The 25,620-nt window shown below is 42.5% G+C and overlaps 1 protein-coding gene across 2 annotated transcripts in view; it reads right to left on the bottom strand.

The window, feature by feature from the left end:
- The window catches only part of RAB3A (RAB3A, member RAS oncogene family), a 76,537-nt gene that overhangs the window by 14,280 nt on the left and 36,637 nt on the right, over positions 1–25,620 (bottom strand). For both annotated transcript variants that reach the window (XM_089670029.1, XM_089670030.1), the window contains one exon: positions 435–553. In XM_089670029.1, the coding sequence (XP_089526155.1) occupies positions 435–553 (119 nt within the window). The remainder of the gene's footprint in view (positions 1–434; positions 554–25,620) is intronic.

Raw genomic sequence — 25,620 nt, 5'->3', positions numbered from 1 at the left:
TTTGGCCTATCAATGTCAAGATCTTGAGATTTAAGGCACAGAGTACAGCCCTGCTGCTGGCAGCAGAATTTCTGCTTTTGGGGCATATGTCCCTGAACAGATACTACCCTAAAAGTGAGTATTGCTTGGTACAGTGCCCAGCCATTGTGTATTTAGGCCTGTCACAGATTTTGGCAGGCTGATGTGCCTCCAGTGTGCTTGAAAGTGCCAGGATTTGATGTCGTCGTACCTAACTGCCCATGTGTGCGAGGCCTTACACATTGCATATTAACAACGTTTGATCCTGAAGTTTTAATGTACACTTTATAGACCAAACATGCATGCAGAAATCAACAGAATGAAAATGTGTGCAGAATTCTATAGAATGACAAAAGAAACAAAAATCTATAGAATGGCAAAGGAAGCAATACATTCCAGCATATTTTAGTCCTTACCAGTCTTGTACAGCATTAAATGATTCTTCATTGGTAATATCATACATCAAAATAAAGCCCATGGCACCCCGGTAGTAGGCGGTGGTGATTGTTCTGTATCTTTCCTGGCCTGCAGTGTCCTGGAAAAGAAACATTATGCATGTTTTTAGAACATCATATGGATAGATATTTGCAAAAAAAAAAAAAATAATCTGCAGTTTCATGTAATCTTATGTTCACAGAAGACTGAATGAGGGGAAATATAACAATCATTTTTCGGGTCCATGCACACTGGGTTTAAAAAAAAAACGCCATTTTCCTTGACAGAAAAAAACCCCCGCTCATGTACAGCATTTGTGTACACAGTATAGGCGAGTTTACGAGTGTTTAGTGTTTTTGATAAATTCTCCCCAATTAGTTTGGGGAGCATCAGGTGACATGCTGTAATCTTCAGATTGTGGACAGTAGCTTCTTCTATATAAGGAGACAGAAGTTGCTTATTTTATATTCCAGAAAAAAATAACTGCAAAAAGATTCAACACTGTAGGCCGATACCTGACTTGGCTCATTCATTAACATATTAATATACAGCTGAAACACTTAAAACAGTTCAGAGTGTTCTTGCCAGTCCCTCTGCTTTCCAATTAAAAACTGACCATGCTAGGGAGCAGAGCACAGCGTGGTCAGTTTTCTAGCTGTGCTGAGAAATCAGCTTGCTCACCTCCAATGATCAGGCTTGTGCTGATATGCCTTCCCCCACACAGCCTTTCACTGGAAGATCAGTCTACTGCTGTTTCTCCTCACTGAGTTCTCTATGCAGCTAAAATCCGAGGGAACATGATCATTTATATAAAAAGGGGAAAAATAAGGTATTTATGTCTTTATATCTATACACAAATGTTTTACCTTTCATTTCTATTTTAAATTGAATGGGTTGTTTTACAAGGTGAGGGTTTACATATACTTTATTATTTACAGCATGGATATTTTTATCAAATTACCAAAAGTGTGCCTATTCCACAACAGGCAAGATGGTGGCAGTACAAATAACGCTGAATATTTGTTTTTGTGGGTAAGACGTGAAGAAGAGCAGTGTGGAGGATAGGCATGTGTAGGAAAAGAATGTGGATTGTATAACAGTAGGCAGCATATGCAGAAGAAAAGTACAGAGTGTATGATAGCAGGCTGTTTGTGCAAGAACAGAGTGTATGACAGCGGGCTGTTTGTGCAAGAACAGAGTGTATGACAGCGGGCTGTTTGTGCAAGAACAGAGTGTATGACAGCGGGCTGTTTGTGCAAGAACAGAGTGTATGACAGCGGGCTGTTTGTGCAGGCGAGAAGAACAGAATGTATGACAGCGGGCTGTTTGTGCAGGAGAGAAGAACAGAATGTATGACAACGGGCTGTTTGTGCAGGCGAGAAGAACAGAATGTATGACAGCGGGCTGTTTGTGCAGGAGAGAAGAACAGAATGTATGACAGCGGGCTGTATGTGCAGGAGAGAAGAACAGAATGTATGACAGCGGGCTGTATGTGCAGGAGAGAAGAACAGAATCTATGACAGCGGGCTGTATGTGCAGGAGAGAAGAACAGAGTGTACGACCGTGGGCTGTATGTGCAGGAGAGAAGAACAGAGTGTATGACAGCGGGCTGTATGTGCAGGAGAGAAGAACAGAGTGTATGACAACGGGCTGGATGTGCAGGAGAGAAGAACGGAGTGTATGACAGTGGGCTCTATGTGCAGGAGAGAAGTACGGAGTGTATGACAGTGGGCTGTATGTGCAGGAGAGAAGAACAGAGTGTATGACAATGGGCTGGATGTGCAGGAGAGAAGTACGGAGTGTATGACAGTAGACTTTATGTGCAGGAGAGAAGTACAGAGTGTATGACAGCGGGCTGTATGTGCAGAAGAGTAGAGGCTTTGATGATGTGCAGTATGTGCAGGAAAAAAGTGAGAATATAATGCTGATATGAACAAATGTGCTAGAGATCTGCCATGGGTGGAAGATGGTGGGGTGCTAATGGAGACAGGGATGAACTAGAAATCTTGCAGTAGCATGGAGGAGATGTAAGCAGAGGGGTACTGCTGTCAAGACCCACAGTTCTAGTGTCCAGCTGCCTCAGCCTATTCTGCTCACACAGTGCAGGAGGGTGATCTCCTAAAACCACGCAATACACAGACGTGTAGGGCATATAAGGAAGTAGCTCAGCAAGCCAGACTCATGCCTCCCTTGCATACCCACCAAGGCATCACTGTTTCCAGGCTCCCTGCTGCACAATTCCTTAGTCCACTCTCCTCTGAGCCTGGAACTTCAGCAGCAGGGACCTGTTGTGGTCCTGGGGTGGGTATGCAACCAGGGAAGCCAGGAGTCAGATTTGCTTTGTACGTGTTGGTAGCTGCAGCACTGGGGTGAATGCGCAGGGTACCCACTAGGCAGGGATGGCATATGTGTGGGAGGGCTCCCAGCAACAGTTGGGGCTGTTGAACAGAGAACCAAGCTGCCAGGAGTAAAGATGAGCTGCCAAGAGGGAAGCTAAGCAATGGAAAACTCAGCTGCCTAGAGGCAGAGCTTTGTGGATATAAGCTGCCGTGAGAAGAGCTGAGCTATATGGAGGTGAGCTATGGGAGTGGAGATGCTCAGAGGGGAACTGAGCCGCTAAGAGGGAAAGCTAAACTGCTGGGAAAGAGTGAGGCTATGGGTAGAAAAGCTGCCAGTAGGGGAGATGGGGTATGGAAAGGTGTGTTGCTAGGGAGGGAAACTGAACTATGGGGAGTTGAGTGGGGACTTGCTGTTGGTTAACTTTACTGCAAACTGCATCCCAAGTTTGGAATCTCTGGGTCATGCTGTGGTCCTACCAACGTTTACTAGCAAAACCAACAAGCATTGGGTGTTGTAAACAGATGTGGAAAACTGGCATGCGCAGCCCTGCAATAACAATCAACTTCAAATGAGGATTGAAAAGTCCTGCCCTGAAGGCCATACAGTGTGTCATTGTTAACTAAGGGGTTCTCCACCATTACAATCTCATACATGTTTTGGTGCAGTTTTGCTTTAAATGTTATTAATTCTCTAGCTTTCCTTTTAACATCCCCCACATTTCTAACAGCAATCCCACACTGTTTGCTATTAGACCATGACTAATGTGTGAAAATTGTTATATCTAATTTAAGGTATGAAAACAGCATCTATTACTGATTTACATGATGTGGCATTGAACCAAGAAACAAGGAACATGTAAGATTAAGTTTGCTGAAGTTACAACCATTATCAGCAAAAGAGTATCAAAAGGTATCAGCAAAAGAGTGTGAGAGAGAAGTTAAAATGGTTGTAAACCTCAGACATGAAAAATGAACAAAGCACATCCCACTATGGTATATATTAATCTGAATCCCAAGCACAGAGTGTGGCCGTTCTCTGATCTTTCCTCTCTCTGCTATCTGCATGAGTCACTTCTGACAGTCTTTCCCCACACAACAGCCTAGACTAAAGAAAGACAGCCCAAGTTCCACAACACAGCAGGTGACTCAGACTTGCTTTGTGTATTTTTTCTATGCGCCTATAAGCCTGTGTATAGGGGTGTGTGTCCCTTTCCTCCAATCAGATATCAGGAAACCCTGTGGTCTAAACTCTGCTGTGTGGTGTGTGACATCAGATCCCTGCACCATGCTGCTGGACCTGAGAAAAAGATTTTCATCTGCAGGTTTTTAAAATGAACTACAGAAGAAATGGCTGCAGATAAACAGGCACAACATATGTAGGAGGATGTGTTTCATCTGTTTATCACCTCCAGCTAGTCAATTCACTGGGCATATGTACGGGTTTACAACCACTTTTTCTTGTCCTGTGACCATGTCAAATTATGGGCACTCAAAAACAAAAGGAATTGTATTTTCTCATTTGGCAGGATAACTCCCCAATTAAAACTAAAAGGCAATATTTTTCCATTATGGATAGAGTAAGAGAGGGTTTTAACCCCTGTCAGTTTTCTCAGAGGGAATCCCTGGTATCGCCAGACCTAGTGTTCCCATTAAAAAATTTTCCCTCTATTCCTGTTCTGGTGAGAATGTAATGAATTAAATAAAAAAAACTCAGGATTTTCTTTCACTCTGTAATAACAGCAGTCCTTTAAGAAAAAAAAAAAGTGTACTAGATGAAGATCTGCCAGAGGACATTGAACCTAGAAAACAGTCTCAATGGTAGCTTTGTACAGTAATACCAGTTCTGCTAACATAGGTCCCAAATCACTGCAAACCACAGCAAGATCATTCTGGCCAAGCTTAGATCCAGTACAACAGGAAGAGGTGGTATGGCACTTAGTATATTACTACAATTCATTTTCTGCAACATTGCAACTCATACCTTTGCAGTGATGGCTCTCATTTGTGAAAACAGTCATACAAATACACCAGAAAACAAGACAGTCATTGGAAATGATTGATGGTTAACAATGTGTTATTTATCATTGGGGGTTAACTACTAAAACTGGAGAGTGCCATTGTTTTGGCAAATCTTCATTGAACAAACTGAAGTGTGAAGCTGATTGGCTACCATGCACAGCTACACCACATTTTGCACTCTCCAGCTTCAGTAAATCTACCCTATTTTGTCCATCATTGTGTCTTTCATAAAACCAGTCAGTATTTCCACGGCAACCAACCGGATTCAAACACTCATTCTTTAACTGCCTTTTATCGGTTCAGATTTTCATCTTATTTGTTGCTGAGAAGCACTTCTTTTGAAAGTCACATTCATAAATATGGTCATTGAGTTTTGCTTATTAAGTACTCACAATTAGAGAACTTAAAGTGTTACTAAACCCACAACAGTAAAATCAGTCTGTATATGCAGTAAAGCATGCTTGGTGCACTCACTGTGGAACCTAAGGGGTTAATCCTCCGTATTGTGTAAAAAGAATGTTTGATCCTGACTTCTCTAATCCTCCCCTTCTTCTACTGTCCCCAATATATCTCCTGATAGAACAGAGCCTTGGGGGCAAGAGGTTTTTTTTTTCTTGGGAGAGTTCATGTGATCAGCACAGGGCCAATCAGCGCTGTCCAGACAGAGGGTCAGGGGTCCTGAAGCCTCATAGGCTTCAGAATGAAAACTCTGAAGCCTATGAGGGGAGAATGAAATCTCCTCTTACAAACTGTAACCAGTGTTCTGCTGGACATTGATAGAAGTCACAAGACTGCTCTAAATGCTGGTAAGAAAAGGTATGTAGCAGTTATATTTTCTAAAATAATTGCATTTCCATGTTCTGTGAACTGTGGGAGACCAGATATAGTGAATGCAGGGTCCTGGGTTTAGTAACACTTTAATTACAAGAACAAAAAGAATGTTTTGAAACCATAGTTTTAACTGAAATACTATATAAAATCATTTGCCTGTTCAGATGGCTCTTTCACTACCAGAGGCTTTGTTGCATTTTTTTGCACACGTTTAAAAAAATCAATTTAGGCCTGAACACAAAACCCCCAAAACTATATATACTGTCTAAAAGCAGACTCCCTAGATAATAAAATAGTGGTGGTTTAAATTTTTTATGTCACATTTTTACCGCAAAGGTCTAGAAAATTAAATATTTTGGTAAAAAAAAAAACAAAACACACTAAAGTGAATTTTAGGGCAACCAAACACGATAAAATATGAAAGACGAGGTTTAGCAGACTAAATAGATACCCAACATGCCAAACCTTCAATTTGCATGCACCTATGAAATAGTGACAAGTTTCAGTACCTTATATTTTCTATGAGCAACGGTTCTAAAGTCCCTATAGGTCAACAGCTTAACGTTATGCAGGAGGTGTTAGAATTATTGCTCTCACTCCGGCGTGCACAGCGATATGTAACGTGTATTGTGGTGGGGGGCTCAAAATGTCTTCTTTTTTGGGGGGGGGATGTTATGTGCTTGGGTGTAACTACTTTTTTTTTTGCAATAAAGAAAAAAAATGTACTTAATTTTTTTTTTCATCACACTGGGGACACAAGGTCCTCTATGTGATGATTTTTATGTGACAGGTTCTCTTTATTGAGGCATGCAGGGTCTGCATGTCTCCTCTGACCTCCATTCAATGTATTGCAATGCAGAGCGCATTGCAATACATTGTTTCTCAGCTGTGCTAGCCAAGAAAGTTACCCGCAAGTAACGTCACATACGTCCCCTTTCCAGGTCCCCTCCACCCGCCATGGCACTCCCCGGGCCTGCAGATGGGCAGGAGGCGCCCTGATACATGGCGGGAGCGCGTGTGGGGGGGGTTACCAGGGGCTGTGGAAGCAATAGGGTGGCAGTGCAGTTGCACGACTGCTTCTACCTGACAGGCAGGAGTCTGCCTGTCAGTTTTATACACAATCCCGATGGCTGCAGCCACTGGATTGTGTATAAAATCCCCACTGTCAGATCCATAGGGCGTATGCATGTAAGTGCATATCAACCCTGACAAAGAAATATTCTTTTTGCTCCCTTTTGGTCTGTTAAATATACCATTGAAAATGTTTTGTTATTACTTTTCAACAAGTACAAAAAATTCCTATTGATTTTGCCAGAAATCTTGTGATCGAATAACTAGAGAGCAATCAGGGAGGCTGAAATAGGATACAAGAAACACATTGCTACAGCACGTAAAACAAATCAGTATATTTTTAAAAATATTTTAAAAGCAAAAAGGTTATGAAGAACAGATAGGCCCCAACAGATAAATATGGGAAGTTTTACAAATGACCGGGAAAAGGTACAGTAGATGCAATAAATAATTTATTCTCCTCAGTTTTTACAAATGAAAAAGACGGGTTTGACAGTCTTAACAATAATAAAAATAATATTATACTGAATGTCCCTCTGTGGTTAACTGAAAACTAGATCCAGAAAAACTAGAGAAACATAAAAAGGTGAACAAATCATCAGGTCCTGATGACTTACATCCTCAAGTCCTTAGGAAACTTAGTTCAGATATAGCTAAGCCAATATTTCTAATTTTATACATTATTTATGTTTTGTTTTTATACAGATATGAAAAACCAACCAATGTAAAACAATGGCAAGGGCTCAATTGGCAAGTCTAACAGCAACAACAATAGTGTGGTCTAGCAAGAAAAAGGACAGGTAAATATTGTTAAAAGGATAAGTTCAAAATTGAGACAAAAATAATAAATGCACATTTTTTTGCTTATGGAAGACTTGGAAATTATTTTGGATTGTGCTTCAAGTGAGAAAGTAGCACCAAGATTCCGCTCTCATTGTTCCAGAAATTGCAGTGGGGTTCTTGAAGCTTCTAGCAAATGCAATTTGTAGGACATGGTGAGTGCATGCTGAATTGGGGTGGTTTTTAGACATACTTTTCAAATGCTGTTGTTAGGAGGTACAACAATTTTGCCAGATTTGTCAAAGATAAAAATGGACCATTTGAAAAATCTGTGCTTAGGGATGAAAACTCCTGTGCCATTAGCAAGAGGGCCAGCAAGGCTGCTTTAGAAAGTGCTTAACACTCCATTTATTCTTTTGCCATAGTGAAAGGAATGTTTTATCCTGGATGCCGGTTATAAAATCAGGGATTCCTAAGATGGGAAAAAGAGGGGAGGAGAATGGAGCCAATCCATATGATTGGAAAGCTACGATACACGTTTGCCAAGTTTGACCCTATAGTGGGATGTTTACCAAGCTCTGTTGAAGTTAGTTTTGGGGACCAAATAAGTGCTTCAAGGGGGATGGAATATTCATCTTGCTCAGTTGTCCCCCATTGTTTGATTGCCCTATGCCTACACTAGTCCAAGACTCTGGTCACGTAGTTGGCCGTGTAGTATAGTTAGATATCTGGGAGTGCCATGCCCCCCAGGTCTTTTGGTCTGCGTAGCATGGCATGTTTAAAACATACTAGTTTAGATGTCCAAATAAAGTTGTTTATGAGGTATTGGGGTTGACTTCTTATTTTTAAGGCACCTTACAGACTGGAATTATTATTATTATTATACAGTATTTATAAAGCGCCAAGTGGAATGGTATCCACTGATTGCTAGAGAGGTGGTATGGTACCAATTTACAAAAAAATGGGTCGAGATGTATACCAGGGAAATAACAGACCAGTTTGTCTAACATCAGTATGTATGTATAGTGTGTAAATTATCTGAGGAAATGGTGGAGGATTGTGATGAAGGTATTATCTACCAGCACGGAGTTATGAAAGGCCATTCTTGTCAGACTAACTTGTTATTGTTCAATGAGGAAGTAAGTGCGAATGTGCATGGTGGAAGTTCAGTGGATGTATTTTAATTAGATTTTGCTAAAGCATTTTGATACTGTACCGCAAATGTTTAAATCTTTTTGTACACAGATAGGAAACTGGTTACATGAACTGGTTTAGAGAGTAGTGATAAATTACTCATTCTCTGAACTGTCTAAAGTTGTGATTGGTGTGCCCCAGGGTTCTGTCTTGGGGCCAATTTGAATTACTAATGATATAGAGGCTGGATTTAAAGCAGAGCTCCACCCAAAAGAGGAAGTTCCGCTTTAAGGATTGGCACCTTTGGGGAGCGGATACCCAAAATTTACAGGTACCCGCTCCCACTTTCGCTGCGATTGCCTATGCAATCGGAAGTTGTCCCCCCTCCTTCCCCGTAGTCTTCTGGGACACGCGACAGGTCACAGAACTATTCACAAAGTGCAGCGCTACGCGCGCATGCGCAGTGAGCACCCGGCTCTGAAGCTGCAAGCTGTCACAGATGGATGACCACACTGAAGATGCCGACGCCGGAAACACAGGGTGGCGGGTGAAACTGGCTGTGGAGGGGAGACCACGGGATTTTGGGACAGGTAAGTGTCCGTCTTTTGAAAGTCAGCAGCTACAGTTTTTGTAGCTGCTGACTGTTATTTTTTTATTTTTACTGGAACTCCGCTTTAAGAGCTCAATTTCAGTATTTGCTGATGATACCAAATTATGCACTTTATAAACTTTGGAACAATATATACCATCATTACAAGAAAATTTTGATAAAATAGGGGGTTGGGCAGCTAAGTGGCAGATGAAGTTCAATATTGAGAAATGTTAAGTATTTAGGTGCCAAAAATACACATGCAAATTACACATTAGGAGGGACTCCCTTGGGAGAATCAATGATAGAAATGGATCGGGTGTGCTTGTAGATCACTGACTAAGCAATAGCATGCAATGCCAAGCATATTACAAGCCAGCAAAATTCTCTCATGCTTTAAAGTGGTAGTAAAAGGCACTTTGTTCATCTTTACCTACAGATAAACTTTTAATAAAGTTTACCTGTAGGTAAAATGAAAATCTCCTAAACGGTGAATGTTTAGGAGATATTCTACGGAGCTGCAGCCAGTGACATTACCGATGCATGTGCTCTGAAGGAATGGCTTACCCGAGCCGTGCAGACTCCCGCGTGCATGCACAAGGGGGTGGCGCTCTACTGCAAGATTCAAGTGGTTAAAGCCCTGTACACATGATGAGAATATTGGACGAATGATCGTCTGGTTTTTTTGCATGTTGTCTCATATCAAAAGTTAAGAGGTTACTAAAGTTATGAAAATTCTTGTACAACAGATAGGAAATTTGGATGTGATATAATGTATTTGTGTTGTATTTTTGTACGAAAACTGTGCTGATTAACTGAAAATTGTTTGATCTGGTATCGTATGAAAAAAATTTTCGTGCTTGTCCCTTCAAATAATTTCAGATTAAAGATGTGTACCAACAACCAGATTATTGCACGATCACTTTAAACATGGTATTTTTTGTACGATTTTCTGATCGTGTGCTCAAAGCAGGCCATGTGGAGGTGATACAACGTCTCCTCATCACCTGTGAAATGCTCTCTGAGAGTGATCCGAATATGGATCGCTCTTCAGAGAGTAATGCTATTGTAAACTTGCCCTTATGGTGTTAAAGTGATTCTAAAAGGCATAATCTTTTTTTTTTTAAATAACAAACATGTCTATACTTAGTAGTGGTTTTGCACAGAGCAGCCCGGATCCTCTTCTTCTTGGGTCCCCAGCTGGAATGCAGCTAGCTATGGGGGCACCTGCTGCGCCGTGTGTCCATTCACACATGGCCCCGCGACTTGCCCCCCGCCCTCTCTCTTCTCATTGGCTCACTTGCTGTGATTGACAGCAGCGGGGGCCAATTGCTGAGAGGAAGGAGTCCCGGGATAGCCGAGACTCCAGTGCATATCGCTGGATCAAGAGGGGCTTAGGTGAGCCCTGGGGGGGCTAGGGGGTGTGAGGATCGCATCGCCAAACCCCAGCCCTTCTGACCAAACTCGTGACCGAAGGACTAGCCAATCTAAAACCGCGCTGTCACGTGCGTAACAATGCCACGCCCAGCTGCACCCTGCACACAGATTTTCCAGCTAATGGACCACAATCTGTGTATCTGCAGCCTGAGAGCGATTGTAACTGGGTCAGGTCAATTACGCAATTAACCCTTCACACTGCCACCACCTCCTTTTTGTACAGAGAAAGAGGAAACTCGGCAATATCAGCAATAACACTATGATGTTTGAATAATCATTTGTATACACAATGTCACCACAGACAGATGTATGCAGACGTTTAAAACACACAGTAGCGTTCTTCAGAGACGGGTGCGTTAGTTTGCATTAAAGAGCTGTAGAAACAGTTCAACACTTTCAGAAAGTAAGATTTATTACTAAAAGGTCAAAAGGGTGCAAAAAAAATATTTACAGAAAAAGATGTAGCCAATATATATATATAAATATACAGAAAGCAATAGCACAGCAAAGAGATAACAGAGAGGAGTTTAGAGGGTTAGTACTTGCCAAATGTCCTGGTTTAAGCAGATCAGGTTTCATGAGCCAAAAGGATGCCTTATCTCGCAACCTTAGTTCCGATGTTAAAAAAGGAGAATTCTTTCACTCTCACACACAGCTTAGCTTAGCTTTTTCTAGGAACTCCACAGGGGTGTCTCCCTGGAGCAGTAAACTAATCGGCTCCTTTGGGGCGGGAGTTGTAGGTGGAGACCTCAAGCTATGACCAAAGCCTGCACAAATTAGATTATGGTTCATAATTTACCCTGGATACATACAACATCCTATCCACGAGTAGATTATTACGCAGAATCACCTGCTGAACGGTTAGACATGAAACACGAAATATCGGCTTGAATGGTTCAGGAGATATATTTTTCTGCTCTCCTGTACATGCCAGCTAGGGGGTGTAATATACCAGGTGATTTGTATCAAAGTTAGTCATCCGAATCTGTGCTCCATGTTTGTGTAAGTCTTTCATAATCCAAGATATGTAATCATAGGGGAAAATGGATGTTGAATGTGGTGTCTGATTTATGACTTATCTGGAATGTCTTTGAACTCAGTGAAGGACTTGGTTTATGGTTTTACGATATCCCAGATTGCACAGCTAACAGACAGCTAGGACCCAGCTCGGTTGTGGGATTTATAGCCATGACACCCTCCCATGGAGTTGCTGCTTGTAATCTGCATCAAACAGACCACATGTCACTCAACAGAAAGGGAGGGGGGATGAGGACAGCTGATCTGGGAGTAGAGCATGATAGAAGATGGAAGACGCTTAACAAGATGGAGGACCCCGTCCATCTCTGTATGCATGATTGCTACAGGGGGGGATACTGCACACAGGAGGTTTGCATGAAGGTAAAAAACCTTTAGACTTTACAACCACTTTTTATTTTGAACTTCTGCCCTTGCAAAGACAAAAGCCTTTCTTTTCATAACTTGATGGGATGGCAATGGGATGCAACTCTAAAAGGTGGTCAGTCTGCTCCACAGTAAAAGAGACCAATAACTATAGTATCCATGACAGCAGTAGAAAATGCAGGCCCTTTGCAATACTCCATTAGAGAGAAACATGCTCTTGGTCCAACATGTCTCCTAATATGTATTTCAAGCATCCAGAAAAATTATAAATCAATATAGTGGCTGGGCTGTTTTGAAAGATAGATTCTCTTTAAAAAGATCATTCGATTTCTGCATTCTACTGTACACCACTCTAATACATTCTGCAAGTCGCTAAGAAAACTGCAGTTTCTCTCCAGCTATATTCTGTTTTCCAAGTCCATGTTTTCTGGGCAGCAGCCAGATCTGCCAATTAATCCCCAGAACCTCCCACAGGCAACCTGCTTCTTCCTTTTAGTAGGACATGTTTTCTTCTACAGGATACATGCTATCTTGCAAACAATATGCCTGTCCAAGCTTTTTCCCTCAATAAAAAAGTCATACATTTTGCAGTAGGACTGCCATCAGTCCGTTTTCTACTGATTACTAAAAGAACACAACAAACAGATAGCGAGGTTATGTTTTCAATCAAGAAAAGGAGGTAAACTTATTTTTGCAGTCAAAAGGAGAAAATTAAAGAAAAAAACTTACAATATAAAATGTGTTTACACTCAAGCTTTGAATAACTAGTTCATGTCACTCTCAGAAAACAGCCTTCTGCACTCCATTCTGAAAAATACACAGGCAGTGTTATCTTAAACCATGAGTCTCCAAACTTTCTGAGCAAAGTTTTCTGGTCTTCTGACTTAAGGGGGCCAGACTGTCCCCAGTGGGAGTGGAAAATGCAGCAGAACTAGTATCCAATCATTGGCGTCAGTAGAAGGAAGCGCCCGATTTGGTATCAGTGAGAGGACTAGTACCCCAAGATTGGTGTCAGTGGAAGGAATGGTTCCCCAACACTGGTGTGAATGACAGAAAAATTTCCCCAATACTGGTGTTTGTAGAAGGACCAGTGCCCCAACATTGGTGTCAGGGAAGGACTGGTGCTCCAGCATTGTCAGTGGCAGGAGTAGTGCACCATCAATGGTATCAGCGGGAGGAAAAGTGCCCCATCTTTAGTGTTAGCGGGAGTAATAGTGTTCTATATATCTATATAGTGGATGGAATTAAGCCCCATTGTTGATGTCAGTGGCAGGAACAGTACTCCAATGATGATACCAGTGGGAGGAAAAGTGCACTATCTTTAGTGTTAGTGGAAGGAATAGTGTTTTGTAGTTTATATCAGTGGGAGGAATTATGTCCCAATGTTGGTGTTAGTGGAAGGAATGGTGCCCCAATGGCCAGATAAAAGGCAATCAAAGGGTCAGATCCAGCCCCCAGGCCGTAGTTTGGAAACTACTGTCTTAAACATCCATAGCTGCCCTGATCTCGTCACGTCACTCCTGTACAACTGCAGCTGTTAAAGGACTGCCACTGGAATGAAAAGCTGCTGGCAAGCTTGGCATTTTACAGGTCAGCAAAACAGTCAGCTCACAAATGCCAGGCTGTTGTCACCCCCTCTCCTCTCTCTATATCCTTTCCACCGCTGTTTTCTTCTGGCTAGTGAACATTTGTAAAACTGGACAGCAGGGGAAGAAGGTCTTGAACCGGACAGACAAAACTGTTAAAAACCAGACAGGTGGTAACTTTTCGGTAACCTGTGGAATCCAACATCTGCACTCATCTTTAGGCAAATTATATATATATATATATATATATATATAGAAACCAGTGGGACCAGAGAAGTCTGGCCAGATGTGGTCTTCATGGAAGAATTGACGTCAAAAGGTCATACCTCCAACATGGAAACAAGGCTTAAGGGACTCGACTACGCATTAAAGCATAGGAACTGGGGTACAAAAAATGGCAGCAGGTGCTCTGGACTGGTGAATCAAAATGTAAAATGTTTGACTGTAGCAGGAGGCAGTTTGTTCACCGAAGGGCTGGAGATTCCTTGCGAGACTGGGGCTGCATTTCTGTAAATGGAGTCAGAGATTTGGTCAGGATCAATGATGTCTTCAATGCTGCGAAATACAGGCAGATACTTATCCATCATGCCATACCATCAGGGAGGGGTGTGACTGGTCCCAAATTTATTCTGCAGCAGGACATCGACCCCAAACTTACAGGCAATGTCATTAAGAACTATCTTCAGTGTAAAGGAGAACAAGGAGTCCTGGAAGTGATGGTTTGGTCCCCAGACCCCTGTTCTCAATGTTATGGAGTCTGTGTGGGATTACATGAAGAGACAGAAGCATTTGAGGTAGCCCACTGTACATCCACACAGTGAGAGCAGAGAGAACCGATCTTTACTTTCACTTTTCATTGTTTACTGTGCGATTGCTGTGATTGGACACAACAATCACATGGTAAAACCCCATGTGATCACCTGGACACAGCGGTAATGTGATCCATTGTGTCCGGGTGACACACGTATCTCCAGGCTCCCAGGTGCGCAGTCATCCGCGCCGGACCCGCCGATTCAGGCTGACGTACGGGTTCATTAGCCCGCATCGGCACTGCTTCCTGTCCGCCCACTGCCTATAGACAGCGGACAGGAAGCAGTGCAGGGAAGGGGTTAAATCATAATAACAGAAATCACCCTAATGACCCTGATCAAACGTTTCAAAACCCTGGAATGTTTGGCTTTGGTATAGACACACAAGGTGACACACATGGGTTAAAATGACAATTAAAGTAAAATTTCCCACATCTGTGGCTTTGTATTTAATTGTAATTAGTGTCTGTATGTAAAATAGTCAATGAGTTTGTTAACTCTCACGTTGATGCACCGAGTAGACTAGATACTGAGCCATGGGGAGCAGAAAAAAAAAAAACTGTCAACAAGGTAATGGAACTTTATAAAGATGGAAAAGGATATAAAAAGATATCCAAAGCCTTGAGTATGTCAGTCAGTACTGTTCAATCACTTATTAAGAATTGGAAAATTCAGGGATCTCGTCACCAAGCCAAGGTCAGGTAGACCAAGAATGATTGCAGGAGCAACTGCCAGAAGAATTGTTTGGGATACAAAGAAAAACCCACAGGTAATCCCAGGAGAAATACAGGCTGTTCTGGAAAAAAATGGTGTGGTTGTTTCAAGGAGCACAATACGATACCTGAACAAAAATGAGCTGCATGGTCAAGTTGCAAGAAAGAAGCCTTTACTGCCAATGCCACAAAAAAGCCCGGTTACAATATGCCCAACAACACCTTGACAGAGCTTCTAACACACTGTAATCTTGACCAAAATAAAGCTTTATGGTCACAACCATAAGCGTTATGTTTGGAGAGTGGTCAACAGGGTCTATACCGACAAGAATACAATCTCTACTGTGAAGCATGGTGGTGGCTCACTGATGTTTTGGGGATGCCTGAGCTCCAAAAAGGCACAGGGAATCTTCTGAAAATTGATGGCAAGATGAATGCAGCATGTTATCAGAAAATACCGGCAGACAATTTGCATTCTTCTGCATGAACAATTCCAGAACAACAAGGACCCTAAGCACAAGGCCAACTTGACCCTCCAGTGGTTACAGCAGAAAAAGGTGAAGGTTCTGGAGTGGCCTGGAGCAGTCTCCTGACCTTAATATTATCTAACCACTCTGGGAAGATCTCAAAACGTGTGGTTCATGCAAGACAGCCAAAGACTTTGTATGACCTGGAAGCATTTTGCCAAGACCTGCAAGAATTCGGGGCCTCATAGACAACTATTACAAAAGAATGCACACTGTCATTGATGCTAAAGGGGGCAATACACAGTAGAACTAAAGGATGCAGACTTTTGAACAGGGTTCATTTCATTTGTTTATTTGTTCCCAGGTTTTGTTTTAGGATTGTGTCATTATGTTATGACCTACAGTTGAATATGAATCTCATGAGAAATAAAAGAAATGTGCTTTGCATGCTCTCTCATGGTTTCTTTTCAATTTCACTTTCAGGCCCCATTCACACCTAGAGTAGTAGGAGCGCATGTTTTTTGGCTCATTTTTCCAGTGACACACATAGGGCAACCTGTTGATTTCAGTGGGCTGCTCTACACGTTGCAAAGTAGTATATGGGACATTTTGGCGTGATGTATGTGTATTTAGTGAAAACGGTGATCACTGATTAATTGCATCGGAAAACCATGCACCTGTGGAAGGGGGTGGTAGGGATCTGCTGGAAGGGGGGAAGGCAGCCACAGTTGTGTGCTAATGAGGTCAGCAGATGAAATCCTTCCTGTGTATTACTGTTTTTTCTGTCCTAAATCTACATGCCAGCAAGTAATGACGCGATCTAAGAAATTCAGCAAGGGCTAAGGTAAGGCCTTGTTCTCAAAATTAAAGCAAACTTTAATTTTTCTTCAAAGGAGGTATATTAATGGTATACTGGTACATAGAGGAGCTGATATTTAGAAAAAAAAAATGATTCAAGCTTTGACAAAAAAACCTGGAAACTGACTGGTTACAATGCACAGCTGCACCAGATTCTGTGTGCACACGTTTTAATAAATCTCCCCCTAAGTTTGCATCTAGCAGAATAGTTACAGATATAGGTTATTAGATTGCAAACTATATTTAGCGGCCTTAAAGCAGGCCTAAAAGGAAAAAACATTTAAGCCCCCTCCCACCACTACCTAGCACCCGACCTGCCAAAAAAAATGTCACATGCAAATGTTAGGGCAGGGTGAAAAATGGGTGGCCTTGGTGGCAGTTAAGAAAGGCAGTTGTATCCACATTTTTATAGCCTCCTAACTGCCCACCTAAAACCTAACATACAACCAGACGGGGCTGTACATATGTTGCAGCAAATTTAATATGGCCGGTCAAGATGACATATGGCACCACAGGTTAAACCTGCCTATTCAAGTCAATATGTGGCATGTTAGTTCCATTTTAAATCACAGATTGGTAAAAGAAAAAAAAAAAAAAAAAGGCATTCAGTAGGAGGCAGGATCACCTCCTGAGCACACTGAAGTTGCTGCTTAGTGGCCCTCTGAAAGCGATAGATCCACCACAGATAACTTTTCATGCTGCAGTTTGACTTGCTTATTTGTTTTCAAGATATTTCAAATAAGTTAGAAGTCTTCTACAATAGAATTCTCCTGAACTACGTATCCCTAATTTAATGTTTTTAGCATTAAAAGGTCATCACAGCTTGCCTTTACTTGCATGTGTTGTCAGTCACAGAATATACATTATAAAAGCACATTTGCCAAATCATGCCCTTTATTTCTTCACTTTGCAAAGAGGCTACCAGAATGTCCCTTGCCTTTTGTGATGACCATGAACGCCACCTGAGCAACACAAACCAAAGATGTTTAATTCATTTTTAATATTCAAAGCAATTACATCCATTCACCCACGTCTCCATGCTTTATTTTGCTGACCAATCACTTTGAAAAAACACTCCCTAGCATCTATGGCCATGGCCATCTTGAGTAAGTGCAGATGACATTTGTAACATTTACTTCCTGGAATCCATCTGCCTTTAGCTCAGGCATGCAGACAGGAGGGTGTGCTTAGCTGAGAAAACCCCCTCCCCCCCTTCTGAAGACTACTGGGATGTATGACATCATTTGCCTAGGCATGGAAACCTGGAAGTAACTGAAAAAAATGCCAAAAAAAGTAAATATGATATACTTTTCTATTTACTAGCAGCATAAGAATTAAAAATAGTCAATATTGACTGAGAGAGTGAAATTCCACTTTAAAGTAATACCACTTCGCTGCAGCCATGAACTTGGTATAATATTTTTTTAGAGCCAGTGATCAGCTTTCCAGTAAAAGTGATCCCAGTGGCTAATCACTTTTACAGCGTTGGAAGATCCCTACCCCAGCCAGAGGCACTCCCGTTCCATCAGGGAGCCTGGGACCTCTGTAAGCGGTCAAGCTGGCTGCCCACAGAGGAAATGAAGGAACATCAATTCCTCGATCTCCTCCGTAATGAATGAAGCCAGTAGCAACAAATATTTTGTCACATCTACATCACAGATTGTGTTTGACTAGATACAATGAAGGGAAGACATCAGGGGTCTAAAAGACCCCTGATGTCTTAATAAAGGGTACCTGTCACTGCTCTAAGCTATCACAAGGGGCAATAGCAATAAAGTTAAATGAAAAAAATGTAAGAAGAAAAAAAAAATAAAAGTAAAAAAAAGTATAATAAAAGAAGAAAAATTAAAAAAGTGAGGTACAACCACGAACGTCAGAGCTAGAAAAAATTCTAGCGCTATAGCTCACATTTAATGCTAAACGTATACCCAGCAAAAGCTTTTAAAGCATTATCCACTGATAATTTTAGGTGCCGTAGTTTGTCCCCATTTCACAGACATGCACAATTTTAAATCTTCAACATGTTTGGTATCTGTTTACTTGATGTAACATCATATTCACTGAAATGTATTTTTTTCAGAAAATGTACGTTTGATAAAGGGCTGCACAAATATCATGTGACAGAGAATTGCAACAGCTACCATTTTATTCTCTGCTTTTAGAAACTATAATTTTTGGGGGTATAAGTAATTTTCTAGCAAAAAATGCGAGATTTTAACATGTATGTGAAATATTTCAAAAAATTAACTCGGCAAGCAGTTAAAGGTGAATTGATAAATAAATGAATAAATTAAGCTAAGCTTATCTTTGGTTCTCCATGCCCTTTAAATTATGGGTGTGGCAAAATTAGGAGTACAGCAATAATTCTCCTGTACTTCAGGACACTTGCTCCCTAGTCCCTGCTGGACGTCTCTGCAGGCTCCTGCCAGCGTTCCCTCCCACCCCTGGGTCCCATCAATAACCTTTACTTCCTCAAATTTCCCCATGCACTTTCCCCTTGCCAGTGGGAGGGGCCAAATCAAGCTTCCAATGCAGTGAATCAGAGTTCTCCTCTCCCTCTGCAGTGTTCTATTAGAAGGGCCACCATTAGAAATCATTGGGGCTCTGTACAGACCAACTGCCAGGCTCCCCTCTTGGGCACCCAGAGGAGAATTATGCAGCGACGTGTGGATGAGGAAAAAGGGGTTTAAAACTTAGTGAAGGGATTAGATGTATGTAATGTATAGTGTGGCAGGTGTCAGGTACGTGCAATGTACAGAGCTCTGGCCCTTGAGTGAGTAACACAAAAAGTGCAGACGTGTGAAATACACAATTTACAGAGATCAGGATATTATAAAGTACTAAAGGCATAGTCATCTACTGATCTTTAAGGGTCAGTGCTTGCACATAGATACTTTTGCCCATTTAAGGCCTCTTTCCCAGTGGGCTGTCTGGAGGAAGTAAAAACAGGTGACTGAGCTCTAGTTTTACTGCCCCCTGGTCACCCACCAAGGCGGTTTACATGCATGTGGCTGTGATGCTTTGTATCACGGCTTAACGTGGCATGTCGAGTTGACTATCAAATTCGGCCATTCAAGTCAATGGGTTGCTGTGCCACAACGGAGACAAAAACACTGCCATTTGGCATGAAAAAAGGCATTTAGGGGGCAACAAGACTGCCTCCTGAACACCTTACAGCAGCTGCTTAGCTGCACTCTGAAAAGTGATCTACCATGGATCTCTTTTCAGAGATTGTAATGCCACCCATATTCCTGTCTTTTCAACATGGTGACTGTAAGCTGAAACGTATGCTACACAAGTAGTAAAAAGGACAGGAATATGGGTGGTATTACAATGACTGTTATTAAATGGGGCACAGGCACTTCTAGCAGCTCCCTGGTTTTCTTTTACTTCTACTGGGGAAATGTCTGCAACATCCCCCTTCCTCCCCCCTGCAACAATTCTACCTCAATGCAACCCCCCTTCCCAGGAAATTATTTCTCCCTCTTACTCCCAAGCAAAAGATCCAACATCAGCAAAATTCACCTCCTAAGGACCCCCCTAGAAAAGATCCCCCCACTGCAAGACACCCCACTCCCCCTGCTTTAAACAAATAATAAATCCAAAAGCAACCTCCTAACTAAAGAAACACTCCTCCCACAAAGATCCCTTCCCCTAAAGCAAACCCCCTTCCAGAGGCAATTCCCCCAGTAAAATTCCCACAAGAAACTTCCCTCCTCCAAAGCAACCCTCCCTGCCGACAACACACTTAATTTAGACAGGAATTCTCACTCCCTGGTACACCTATCCTACCTCAGATAGAGGGCGGCAGAGAGGCAGAGGAATTCCTCCCTCCCACACCTAGTTGGCTGTGTCCTATGACACTCCAGAGCTGAGCAGAAGTCCTCGGTTTTGCACTGATTATTCCCTTCATATCTGACTGCAGTGTCTTTGTAAATAAGCCAAAAAAAAAGTTGCAGCATGGATACCTGGATCACCTCACAGGAGATGCAGGTGGGTGCCATTATTAGCAATACTCATAGTCCTACTGCTGACCTAATAGGGTCCGGTGGCCCCAGGTCCTGGGGGGGCACAATTGATATTTGGAGGGGCACATCCCACCCCAGCACCCAAGATCCAGCCCTGTGCAGCAGTCTTCTCCCCTCATCAGAGCCGCCACTCTGACCAAATTCATCTTGTACTAGCCCAGGAAGTCACGGGATGAAGATTTAGCTGCGGTGATGGACACTGAACTGTGTGTACCCATTGGTTGAGGAGGCAGTGGAAGGTGGGGCAGCCTGTAGTCTACCCCATCTCCTCAGCCAATGAGTAGCTGAAGCTATCTCACAAGTCCCTTTCTTCAGAATCCTGACATCACCTGGGATCTCCCGTGTCCAAGCGGCTGTTTATTATGCAGCGTGGAGCGGACAGGCTGTGTGCCTCCTGAAGTTGAAAGCCTATACTAGCCTGACTGATGCGCCTTTGATGGCTGCTCTGGGAGGGGGGGGGGGGGGGGGAGGGTTAAACCCCCCTAACCCCCCCTCTTATCTACACCCTTGCTGCATATTGAAGATGAGGTCTTACCAATGCAAATGGGTGGAATTAACAGCGTTTCCTGCACCATTATAATAGTGCAGGAAACTTGTGCAAGGAGCATTCGTCACATTAACAAAGCAGATATGTTGATCTGTTTCAGGTCTATTTGCACCACCTAAGCAAATATTTATTCCAGAGTGGGTTCCAAACCTTATTAACAAAGATATTCAATACCAAAAACTGCCGCAGATGCAACCCCTGAGTGGACCTGGCATACGAGATGTGAGCTGCCTGCTGGTATCTTAGCAAGCAGGGCAGTGGAAGCTGGAGCAAGCAGTTCTAGCCCTCCGGTTCTCTATGCTGTGTCTGGTCCAGGCATGGCAGAAAAAATGGAGCAGATCACTCCTAACTGTGAGACTTGCATTCATGTGTCAAGAGAAAAGAGAAAAAAAAAAAAAAAGGATACAGTATAAGTTTTAATGCATTCTTTCTCAGTTGAAAGTATGAGTCATGGTAGAGTCATGAAATACTAAAAAAATGTAATTTTGTGGAGTAGACTCTGAAAAAATAGCAGTACTCTCAGAGCGGAAAGGTAGGCATCCTTCCCTGTGTTTAAATTCAGTCATAGCAGAATGGTCAGGAAAGACCACTGGGCAGCACAGTGGCTAAATGGTTATATTGTTCTCTTAAATCAACATTGATGGGTTTTCAGTCGATGTTACATAGTTGCTAAGGTTGAATAACGACACCATACAAGTTTATGTGAAACTTGGGTCCCGAATCTCTTCAAAAGTAGACAGTTCCAGAAACCACGGAGTAACCGCCCCAACCTTCTGCATCTCCCACAGGTTGTAGATGTATGTGAATATATTTTGTGAAGGATTGTTGATACTTTGTACCAGCATGTAAGAATGTTGGATCCCGATTCCTGATATCTGCTCGCTATTGAGGGGGTGTGAGAAAAATACAAAATAACAATATCTCCTTGGTCAGATGAGGAAAGACATTCCAAGGTCTCTTTCCCTTTTCTGAATAAAAGGTAGGACAAATGATTTCAGTTGAGATATTAAAGGGTCAATAAGCCTTTAGATAAAGAGAAAACAGGTGGCGCACACACCTAGTGCATTATCCAAGGTTTATTGAAAGGAGTGAAAAATAAAAACATACTCACAGATGAAGAATGTATCTAAAAAGCATTGAAAAATGATGATGGCCACAACGGCAGGCAAGGTGTTCCCACTGTCAGTGCGGTCAAATGGCTAACGCGTTTCACTCCTTTCAATAAACCTTGGATAATGCACTAGGTGTGTGCGCCACCTGTTTTCTCTTTATCTAGTGGCTGATCTCCCTGTCTGAGGAGGGCTGCACCCCTGAAGAATTTCCTTTGGTTGTCGCTGTTCTGGTACCCTTAGCTTCCCTTTTGGCTGTGCATATCCTGAGGCGCTGGAGAGTACATACGATTTCCGGGTCAATAAGCCTTTGACAGGCCTATCTCTCTGAACAAAAGCATTTAGCCTGGGTTCACACTGGTTCGGTATGGAATGTGCAGCGTTTTCTGGGCGAATTCTGCACCGCATCATAATCGCACTCCGTTCATGCGAACCAGTGCGGATGTGTATGTCAAGTTAACAACACACCGAAATCGGTCCGCAAAACGTGGTGCGATGTGCAGAATCGGATTGCATAGGTGTGAATACCCATAGATCAGCTTCTAGTGTGGACCAAAAAAAGGGCCCTGCACCTTTTTTTGGTGCGATACAGTGCGATTGGAGCCATACAAAAATGTATGGAACCAATCGTACCACACACAATTCGCATGCGATTTGCACAGGAATGCAGTGCGGTTCCTGTGCGAATCACATGCGATATACCGCACAGCACAATTGTGAACCCAGCCTTAGAGGAGTTGTGTTCCTGACTATCAATTGTTTGTTTTTGGTAACGGTTATACGAAAATGCATTAAAATGGCAGTATAGTCTCAATTTTCATTATAATAAAGCTTACCTGCAGGTTAAATGAATATCTCCTAAACGTTCACGGTTTAGGATATTCTATGGAGCAGCAGCCGGTGACATCATTGGCGCATGCGCTCTGAAGGAATGGCATGTCGCAGCTGATACTCCCACGTGCATGCGCTGGAGTGACGTTATCTTGGCTCGCCATTCCAGTGGCTGCAGCCCACAAACCCAGAAGGAAGACTGGGTGAAGATGGAAGCCTCTGCAGCTGTGACAGCGAGCCGCTGGAGGGCTTTGTATTCTGGTCAAAAACACAGCTCATTATGCCTTTACTTTGCAGGGTTTGTTTTTTGTTTGTTTTTTTTTTTTACCTTTACTACAACTTTAACTAAAGCCCCATACACTTGGGCCGAATATGGCCGGTTCAACAGAAAGCCACCAAATGTCTGGATTATGTCAAAGGGGCATGACTGAAAAACAACTGTTGATTGGCATCCAATCAACGCTCTCAAGCAATGGCTGCAATTGCTGTTCTGGTGGGGGAAGGTGCAGTCCCCGTCAGAGCACATTAGCTCAGCAGAGAGATTGCTATACTAACATCAGATGGTTAGTACAGTGGGCTCCTCAGGTTTTTTTGTTCATCCCACTGGGTTGAATGATGGAAAAAAAAAAAAAAACTGATAGTGTGTGCCTAGCTTAAATGGTCCTGATTCTGACAAATGATGAATAAAATGTATCGTTTTTGTTCTTTTTATGTAAAAGTGCCACAGTACCACTATTCTATATAAACAGACACTGAACAGTAGTATTTCTCTGGCATTCTGAAAGGGATTCTTGGCATTTGTTGTCATCTGCTTATCTAAGTGCTCTGTACAACTTCCTACATCTCCTTTTTACTGTAATTTATTAGTACAAAGTACACCTCTCAGGGCCGTTTACACTTACACTGCAGATCGCTCTTCAGAGGGTTTGACAGATTGCGAGGTGGCGTTATGTGGCTTCCTCATCGAATATTTTAACACCTAAAAACCTACTCCACAACCGCATCCATTGCACATGGTTGTGGGACAGTGGCAGTGTGGCCCCATTCAACTGAATCGGTCGCATATGATGGGCAGTAGCAGGGGCGGACAACTCATGGGGCCCCCGGGCAATAGGGGATCATGGGGCCCCTGTGTCTTTACCCAAACTCAAAAAAGCCTATGAAAAAGGTACCAGGGGCATCTCATGGGGCCCCCTACTGACCCCGGGCCCTCGGGCAGTGCCCGAGTTTCCAAATGGTCAGTCCGCCCCTGGGCAGTAGTGCCTACTGAGAGCAACTGGCATAATCATTTTTGCAATGCTGCAATGCAAAGCAATGTGACCATGGCATGCGTCTGCTGCCCTTGCAGCTTAAGGAGGAGCAGTTGGGGACAGTAAAACACAGTTCAACCATGTGTTATGTGTAATTGCATGGATTTGGTGTAATACCTGGTAATCAGTACGCAACTCTACTAAAAATTGCTGGTGGGCAGGATTTCTATGTATTTATTCTAATATAACTAGCATTAGACATAATTCACTGTTCCTCTAGAATAAAAGAGATTTTCCTATGTCCTTAAAAGTTAGAGCTACAAAAGAAAAAGGACAATATGTGCTTTCAGCTGTTAGGTACACAGACTTTTTCTAAGCACAGGGATCCAAATTCAGCACATGTAAATAAATTCTGAAGGTTACAGAGATATGAAGAAAACTGGAACAATATAAAGACACATAGGTAACAACACCTGTAGACATGTTTTTACATTGCACTCTTTATGCTTCCTTTCAAAAGCTTCTGAAATATTACCATTCTAGTGCTTCTGCTTGCCTTAAAGTGAACCTATGCAATGCTCATTCAGTACAAAGTAACACATTTGCTTCAACCCCCCTCCACAGCAGTACATAATAGGAAGGCCCTATAGTAAATCATGCGCTGGAAAGACACGTACATGCAAGTAAGCATAGAAGAGTGAGTGATGTGTGGCATAAGTTTTCCAATATTGGGCATAAACTAGCAGAACCCTTTTTTGGACAGTACACACCCCAAGATAGTAGCTAAGAGCCATGTTGAGTGCATGAAAGATTTAAATTTTTTAAGTTTTGGAAAATGACAAAAAGGTTTTGTTTTTATACAAAGTTGTCATTTTAATAAGATACACTATATTGCCAAAAGTATTGGGACACCCCTCCAAATCATTGGATTCAGGTGTTCCAATCACCTTCATGGCCACATGTGTATAAAATCAAGCACCTAGGCATGCAGACTGCTTCTACAAACATTTGTGAAAGAATGGGTCGCTCTCAGGAGCTCAGTGAATTCAAGCGTGGTACTGTGATAGGTTGCCACCTGTGCAATAAGTCCATTCCTGAAAATGTCTTGCTTCTAAATATTCCATGGTCAATTGTTAGTGGTATTATAACAAAGTGGAAGCAACTGAGAACAACAGCAACTCGGCCACGTAAAATGACAGAGCGGGGTCAGTGCATGATGAAGCGCACAGAAGTCGCCAACTGTCTGCAGAGTCAATAGCTAAAGACCTCCAAAATTGCATATGGTCTTCCGGTTAGCACAACAGTGCATGGAGAGATTTATGGAATGGGTTTCCATGGCTGAGCAGCTGCATCCAAGCCTTATATCAC

Source organism: Staurois parvus, unplaced genomic scaffold (genome assembly GCF_062004578.1).
Source record: "Staurois parvus isolate SC_StPar_1 unplaced genomic scaffold, SC_StPar_1.0 ptg000086l, whole genome shotgun sequence".
NCBI lineage: Eukaryota > Metazoa > Chordata > Amphibia > Anura > Ranidae > Staurois > Staurois parvus.
This window is presented reverse-complemented; position numbering and strand designations above follow the sequence as displayed.